At 48.9% G+C, this 8436-nt stretch overlaps 1 protein-coding gene across 6 annotated transcripts in view; it reads right to left on the bottom strand.

Moving 5' to 3' along the window:
• Positions 1–653: 653 nt before the first annotated feature.
• TRAPPC12 (trafficking protein particle complex subunit 12) overlaps positions 654–8436 on the bottom strand; it is a 67522-nt gene continuing 59739 nt past the window's right edge. For 2 of the 6 annotated variants that reach the window (XM_061211294.1, XM_061211295.1), the window contains exons 10-12: positions 6684–6784; positions 3493–3580; positions 654–3351 (exon numbers count right to left, since the gene is read on the bottom strand). In XM_061211294.1, coding sequence (XP_061067277.1) covers positions 3109–3351; positions 3493–3580; positions 6684–6784 — 432 coding nt within the window. In that variant the 3' untranslated portion in view covers positions 654–3108. Of the gene's footprint in view, positions 3352–3492; positions 3581–6683; positions 6785–8436 lie in introns of those variants that run through there. The other 4 variants (XR_009703829.1, XM_061211296.1, XM_061211298.1 and 1 more) reach the window with 3 other exon arrangements.

Here is an 8436-nt window from a genome sequence, read left to right as displayed (position 1 = left end):
TGGAAAGCCCTGCGCTGCGGCTCCCACCGCCAGGCCGGGCCTCGCCTCTCCCAGGGCACTAGCGCTGTTCCCCGCGGGCCGCTGAGGCCCCAGGATGACGAGGTTGTCTGAGTGTCCCTGTGTCGTGACACCCGACCCGCAGGGACCGGCTGGCCTTCCGTGGCAGTAGTGGGAACCATCCTCAACCAGGTGTCAATTACTTTGTATTTCCAGAAATTGAGAGAAAACATAAAGGATGACATTAAACCACCATTCTAAAAAAAGGACTGGCCCTCTGCAGACACCGGTGAGTCTCCCAGGACCAGCCCCCAGCCCCTTCCTCGCTCCCCTGGGACACTCACTGAGCCACGTGGTTCCTGCACCTGTTTTTCTCCAGTTCTGCAAACGTGTATCTACAAACAATGTTTGTATTTTAAAAATAAATGGCATTTCATTGTATATACAATTGTATATTGTATATACAATCCTAATCTTGATTATTTGAGCAGGTTTTGGATATGTCCATGTGAATACATGTCCAGACCATTCCTTTTAATCGCTGTATATACTGTTCAATTACAGAGCATGTCACACTATCACTATGATTTTTAAATCACTTTTTATTTTTTAAAGGCAAAACATTTACCAGTTTTGATGATTTTTTTCCCTCTGGTTATAAAAACAAAACACACACACACAATGTGGAAAAATGTGAGGTTCAGAGTCATAGAAGGGCAAATAAAAATGCCTTTGTGCCCATCCTTGCTGTGACTGTGATTTAACATCTAGTATTACTTTTCAGTCCTTTCGTTAACATATGCACATATTATGTAAATACACATTTCTTTTGAGTACTTTTCCATGTCATTAACTTTTTAAACATGGTCTTGCATAAACGCGTCTTAGGAATGTGGGGCAATTAGTGAAACCACTCCCCTACTGTAAAATTTTGACTCAGTTGCAAACTCCTTTTCCAGAAAAGCTCATCTCTTCCTGCTCCTACAAGCCAGGTCTGGGCGTGCGTCCCGGCGAGGTTCATGGACTGTTAGGTCTCCCGCCTGGTGAGCATTTGGCTGGGGGGGGGGCGGGGGCTGGCCCCGTCTCGGACTGGCTCGTGCTGGCTCAGTCATTCCTGGGCTCACCGGCTGCAGACACCGTCCCAGGCCCGTGGGTGCCACAGCGGACAGGCCGCCCCGAGCCCTCCAGGGCACAGGTCACGGAAGGGCGGAGGCGAGCGGTGGCAGGGGCCCTGCTCCCCCGCGGGCTGCCCACAGCGTTGGCGCAGGGACCGCAGAGAGGAGAGTGGGTGTCTTGCCAGCTCAGCTGCTGTGACAGATGCCACCGACAGCGGCTCTGGGGGCGGGAGGTCAGAGGTCCAGGTGCCACAGGGCTGGCCGCTCCCAGGCCTCGCTCCATGGCTGAGTACGCACGTGGCCTCTCCTCCCCACCCTGTGACTTCGTCTCACCTGTGTCACCTCCTTGAAGGCCCATCTCCACAGACGGCCTCGCTGGGGTGAGGGCTTCAAACCGTGAGTTTTGGGGAGCCTCTGGGGGAAGAGCTTTCTGGGCGCTTCCCAGGAGTCTGTGTGATGGGCGGAGGGGTCCTGGGTCTGGGCCCAGGGCGTGGGTGCAGACCCGGCCTCGTCCCCTGGGCCAGAACTACCTCGTGGGTGTTGGAGGAGACCACACGCGGCACTACCTGATGCATTTACTCTTTTAAGAAATTAAGGTAAAGGAAAATGGAGTGTGAACTAGATAAAGTACAACCGTTACCCCAGACCTTACAGACACCTGGGGCGCGCTTCCCTCGCTGCCTCTGAGGATCTGCAAATGTGCGGAGCCCCAGCGAGCCCCAGACGGCAGGGGTTTAGCGCTCGCCCTGCCTGTCTCAATGCCCCCGTAAGGGAATGGGGGTCGGGGAGGGTGCGTCCAGGATGCAAATACCGATTTACTGGGGAACCTGGAGTCCGGTTTCTGACTGGCTTGGCCACCGCCCCCGGGATCCTGTGCAGTGTTACCCGCTCTGTACACAGCGGACCCAGGAAGGACGGTTCCGGAATCCGAGGGGATCCGAGCGGACGCCTCCCGCCCCGCGCAGGTTCAAGGTGGAGGCCGAGCCTTGTTTACCACCACCTCCCACCCCCTGCCGCCAGATTCGAAGGAAAACCCTCAAAGTGAAAAAATTAAAATGGCGTATTTTGGGGCTTCTGAGACCTAAGGAGTTCTGATTTTTCTTCTTGAAAAGAGACGATTTTAGAACCTCCTTGGTATCCCACAGTCCTCTTGGTGGTCTCATCATCTTTTTCTCCTATTTTAATGTGTAATGAATCTGTACTTCAACAATTGCATTGGGACTATCTGCCCAGTAGATGCTGCATTTGTGTTTTTACTTTATTACAAAAATGACCAGAAATACAGCTTCGCTTTGCTTTACGCAATAGATGTTTATCTCAGAGTCTTTAAAGTGAGTTCCATTTTAAAGTGTATTAGAATAGCTGGATATTTAAAGGACCCTGGCCAGAGTTCTTTAGTGAAGAAGCACTCAGGTACTTCAGAGACTTTAAAAGCAGGAGGAGTGACCGTGTAGACAGGACCGCAGACGCCCTGACCCTCAGACCTGAGAGAACACGTCTGCACTGTGAGGCCCGCCCTCGTTCTGTGCAGTAGGGCCCGAGTTCTCCAGAACCCACCCCCAGGCGTCCCCGCCCCCGCTCCCTCTGATGTGCACATGCAGGAGGAGGAAGGACGGGTTCGTTCACCCTTCACCAGGCCCGTCCTGGGTGCCAGCACAGGCTGGGAAAGGATCAGAGGAGTGGACGTGGTTAGCTTTGGGACGTGGGTGGGGACGAACGGTCTCTCTTCCCCCTTATCTATCTATCTATGGATCCTCTAGAACATTCAGGCTCGGAGCGAGAACGGTTTGTGTTACGTGGCTCAGCTTAGCACACGAAGCAGGTCAGCTTCCAGGAATGCACAGGAGGGGCCGAGGCGCCCTGGACCCCCTCCCTCGGGTTACGTTCACCCCGCGTGTGCAAACGGCTGGAGCGGCCTGGGCCTCGGCTGGATGGAGAAGGCCGGCTCGCAGACGCCAGGGCGGGGGGTTTGTCGGCTCGGGCGTCAGGCGGGAAACTAGGCCAGCTTGAGGCACTGCGTGTTGAAGCAGTCCCCCTCCTTGCTGGCCACGGCCTCGAGCAGGGCCTGCTTCTTCTGCAGACTCCGGGACGACTCCAGCTCGTACATGGTGGTCAGGTTGAAGAGCGCGCTCTCGTGCAGGCAGTGCCGCGGGTCCTGCTGGGTCATGGCCTCCAGCTGCCGCAGCGAGTCCTTGAGTCGGCCCAGGTAGAGCAGGCACACGGCCGCATTGTTGTTGGCCTGGAGGGGGACACGCGGGACTGGATGCGGCCTCACGGGGCCCGAGGACCTCCCTGGCCCCCAGGAGAGCGCCCGACGCCGGCGGACTTGTCGGGGGGGCGGGGGGCACGGGGGGGAGCCACCTCTGCTCGGGGGTCTTACCACCGCATTTGCTGGGTCAATCCTTAGAATCTCTGTGAAGCATCTGTGGGCGTCTGCAAAGTTATTCTGACCGAGGTGAAGGAAAGCTCTGGAAATAAGCGATACACAGAGGATTAACCAGGAAAGTCAGGATGCGGGCAGGTGCGTGGCACCAACACCAACGGGGCAGCTCCCAGAACTGGAACCCCTCCGGGAGGACCAGGCAGCATTGGCCCCTCAGGCGTCACCCGAGCCGGGTGGTGTCAGTGCTTTCCGGATGTGGCAGGGAACAGTGCATTCTGGGGGTCAAACTGCACTGGGTCTAACATCTGTTAGTTTAATTCAATCCCTATCAAAATACCAATGGCATTTTTCACGGAACTGGGACAAAAAAATTTTAAATTTGTAGGGAAACACAAAAGACCCCAAATAGCCAAAACTACCTTGAGAAAGAAAACTGGAGCTGGAGGAATCATGCTGACTTCAGACTATACTACAAATCTACAATAATCAAAACAGTATGGTACTGGCACAAAAACTGACATAGATCAATGGAACAGGATAGAAAGCCCAGAGGCAAACCCACACACCTACAGTCAACTAATCTATGACAAAGGAGGCAAGAATATACAGCAGAGAAAAGTCTCTTCAGCAAGTGGTGTTGGGAAGACTGGACAGCCTCATGTAAAAGAATGAAATTAGAGGGAATTCCCTGGCAGTCCAGTGGTTAGGACTCGGCTCTTTCACCGCTGGGGCCCAGGTTCGACCCCTGATCAGGGAACTAAGATCCTGCAAGCCCCGTGGCATGGCCCCCTGCCCCGCAAAAAAAAAAAAAAAAAAAAAAAAAAGAATGCGATTAGAACATCCCTTCATGCTATACACAAAAATAAATAAACTCAAAATGGATTAAAGACCTAAATATAAGACCAGAAACCAAAAAACTCCTAGAGGAAAACATAGGCAGTACACTCTCTGACATAAATAGCAGCAATATTTTTTTGGATCCGTCTCCTAAAGCAAAGGAAATAAAAGCAAAAATAAACAAATGGGATCTAATTAAACTTAAAAGCTTTTGCATAGCAAAGGAAACCATCGATAAAATGAAAAGGCAGCCTACTGAGTGGGAGAAAATATTTGCAAGTGGTGTGACCCATAAGGGGTTAATATCCAACATATATAAACAGCTCATTCAGGGACTTCCCTGGTGGTCCAGTGGTTAAGAATCTGCCTTCCAATGCAGGGGACGCAGGTTCGATCCCTGGTTGGGGAACTAAGATCCCACACGCCATGGGATGCTTCAACTAGAGAGCCCGTGCACTGCAACGAAGAGCCCATTCGCCGCAACGAAGATCCCGTGTGCCACAACAACTAAGACCCAAATAAATAAATAAATACTAAAAAAAATAAACAGCTCATTCAATTCAACATAAAAAAAAAAGATTAAAAACTGGGCAGAAGACCTGAATAAACCCCTACTTGCATGGTCGATTAATCTGTGACAAAGGAGGCAAGAATATACAATGAGGAAAAGACTCTTCAATAAATGGTGTTGGATAAACAGGACAGCTACATGCAAGAGAATCAGACTAGACTCCTATCTCACACCACACACAAAAATAAATTCAAAATGAATTTAAAACTTAAATGTAAGACCTGAAACCATACAACTTCTAGAGGAAAATATAGGCAGCATTCTTTGACATCAGTCTTAGCAATATTTTTTTCGGATATGTCTCCTCAAGCAAGAGAAACAAAAGCAAACATAAAAATAAACAGCCAGGACTACATCAAACCAAAAAGCTTTTGCACAGTGAAGGAAACTCAACAAAATGAAAAGGTAGCCAACCGAATGGGAGAAGATATTTGCAACTGATATATCAAATAGGGGTTGACAGCCAAAGAGCTCAAACAACTCAACATCAAGAAAACCTGATTAAAAAATGGGCAGAGGACCTGAATACACATTTTTCCAAGGAAGACATACTGATGGCCAGACACATGGAAAGACGCTCAACATCACTCATCATCGGGGAAATGCAAATGAAAACCACAATAAGATATCACCTCACACCTGTCAGAATGGCTGTTATCAAAAAGAACACAAGTGGTGGTGAGGCTGGGGAGAAAGGGGACCCTCATACACTGTTGGTGGGAATGTAAACTGGTGCAGCCACTGTGGAGAACAGTATGGAGGTTCCTCAAAAAACTAAAAATAGAGCTGCCATATAAGCCGGCAATTCCACTCCTGGGTATTTATCCAAAGAAAATAAAAACACTAATTAGAAAAAATACATGCACCCCTATGTTCACTGCAGCATTATTTACAATTGCCAAGATATAGAAAGCAACCTAAATGTCCATCAACAGATGAATGGATAAAGGGGGGTGTGTGTGTGTGTGTGTGTGTGTGCACACGCGTGCATGCATGGAATATTACTCGGCCATAAAAAAGAATGAAATCTTACCATTTGTGACAACATGGATGGACCTAGAGGGCATTATGCTAAGTGAAATAAGTCAAAGAAAAACAAATACTGTACGATTTCACTTATATGTGGAATCTAAAAACAAATGAACAAACACAGAACAGAAACAGAGTTACAGACACAGAGAACGAACAGGTGGTTGCCAGAAGTGGGGTGGGTGAGGGGAAGACAGAAACAGGTGATTAAGGGAGGGAGATTAAGAGGGACAAACTTCAGGTGAAAAATAAACATGTCATGGGTCTGAAACGTACAGTGTGAGGAATACAGTCAGTAATAATGTGATAACTTTGTGTGGAGACAGGTCATAATTAGACTAATGGTGGTGATCAGTTTGAAAGCTATAGAAATATCAAGTGCCTATGTTGTATAACAGAAACTAACACAGTGTTGCAGGTCAATTATACTTCAAACAAACAGAAAAAGATCAGATTTGTGGTTGCCAGTGGAGAGGAGGGGGGAGGGGCGATTAGATGAAGGTGGTCAAAAGGTACAAACTTCCAGTTATAAATAAGTACTAGGGATACAGTGTGCAACACGATGAACATAATTAACACGGCCGTATGTTATATATGAGATGATAGATGTTCATTAAACTTACTGTGGTCGTCACTTCATGATGTCAGTATGTAAATCAAATCATCATGCTGCACACCTTAAACTTACACCGTGCTGTAAGTTAATTATATCTCAATAAAACTGGAAGGAAAAATAAAGAAAAATACATACCTGTTCATTAAAACCATTATTTTACCCTGCAGTCCCTCCAGTTTCTGTGTTACTTTCTCTACGTCTTGAAAGTACTTTTCAGCTGTCTTTATGTCTCCAATCTGCTTTGACAAAATTATGTAGTCAGTTCAGCTGACAAATGTTAAATCTACACCCACATATATAGTTTCCTAATGTTATGTTAGGATATTGAAGACATTTATGTATCAGGCAGGGTAAAACTTTGGTATAACCATTTACTAATTATCACTTTTTGTTACCAAAAAAAAAAAAAAAAGCCATTTAGGATACAGCGGGATGTCAACATCTATCTCTATGTCAGAAAGTGAGTGGTTAATACACCTGCGTGTTAACAAGTCTCTTACAGTTTTTAATTTGTACCCTTCAAAAGGAATCCTGGCATAGCATTATGAAAAATAAAAATAACCCCTGACTCTGGCCAGGCCCCGGGCCCATTCTTAACCCTGCCGTGGATCATTTCAAGAAACCTCTGTTCGCTGTGTAGCACCAGGCAAAACATGCTCCACAAGTCCAACTTGTATATTTGGCAAAATAAACTTGATATTATCATTAAAAAAAAAAAAAAAAGACTAAAAAACTACAACATTTACCTTTTGGTATAATATTACAGCCTCCCAATCAATTACTGGGGAGTTATTTGCGACCAGTAAAATGATAGAGATCATCAAACTAACAAATTTCAGTCATATTTTGACCCAATAATACAGGATTCTATTGTACAAACAAATGGCTGCACGCTTATCAAACGGTTAAGGAAACCTCCTCAGCTCCCTCTGTAAAAGGAAGCCAGAGCCACTGGGGGTCCTGATGGCTAAACCCCCTCCCCAGTCCTGCCATTGCTGCGGACCACAGCCCGGGGGGGCGGGGGTTAAGAGGGAATCAGGTCTCCTTCTGCATGAGGAAGGAGATCAATGATCTAAGGCTTAGAATGCAAAATACAGGAAAAATGAAAATCCTGTGAAAACAAAAACCTTACAACCAGGGTGAAGGAAGAACAAAGGCCTCTGCGTTCCAGGCCTAAAGGAGCAGCTCTGGAGCAGCCGACTCCAGGGCATCTCGTTACAACAAACCACGAGATGTCTCTGCATCTGCCGAGGGGACAGCATCGCAGCTGCAGTGGTCAGCACCCTCTCTTCCACACACTCACCCCCATCCCGATCCCGGGGTCCTCCAGCCACCTGCCGGGAGCGCTTGTGCCCTTCCCTTTCCTTCCAGGGAAGCCCGCGGTACCTCCCTGCAGCCAAGGGCAGGCGTGCCCACCACCCAGCACCAAGGGTCTGGGTTACTCTCCACAGTGAGACCCCTGCAGGCAGCACCCGGCCCCTTCACGTTACCCTGGGAAACCAGGGCCTGGCGTTTGGTGACACAATGACACTGGCTGCACTGCTGTTGCTGTGAGTAATGAGTGCCCTTCGTCGCCGACCCGGGGATCTCGAGTCCTTGGCCAGTGCCCATCAAGCTGCACCTCACAGTCTCCGGCCCCTCTCTGTTGTCAACGCTGCCCCGAAAAACACCCCACCAGTGGGGTGGCGCCACCGCGCATCTACCGGCCCCGCCCTCCCGCGCACACGGTGGGAGCACCCGGGGTCCCCCACAGAGGCCTGAACATCTGCGTTCCCTGCAGTGCGCTCACTTACCCTGCATCCTCCAAGGGCCCAGGTGCACACTGATGGAGATACTGACGCTCACCAGCTGATAGCAAAGGTGCACCAAGCCCTAAATGCCTGCTGGG

Source organism: Eubalaena glacialis, chromosome 14, assembly GCF_028564815.1.
Source record: "Eubalaena glacialis isolate mEubGla1 chromosome 14, mEubGla1.1.hap2.+ XY, whole genome shotgun sequence".
NCBI classification, from domain to species: domain Eukaryota; kingdom Metazoa; phylum Chordata; class Mammalia; order Artiodactyla; family Balaenidae; genus Eubalaena; species Eubalaena glacialis.
Note: the sequence above shows the minus strand (reverse complement) of the source record. Positions and strands in the feature narration are given on the sequence as shown.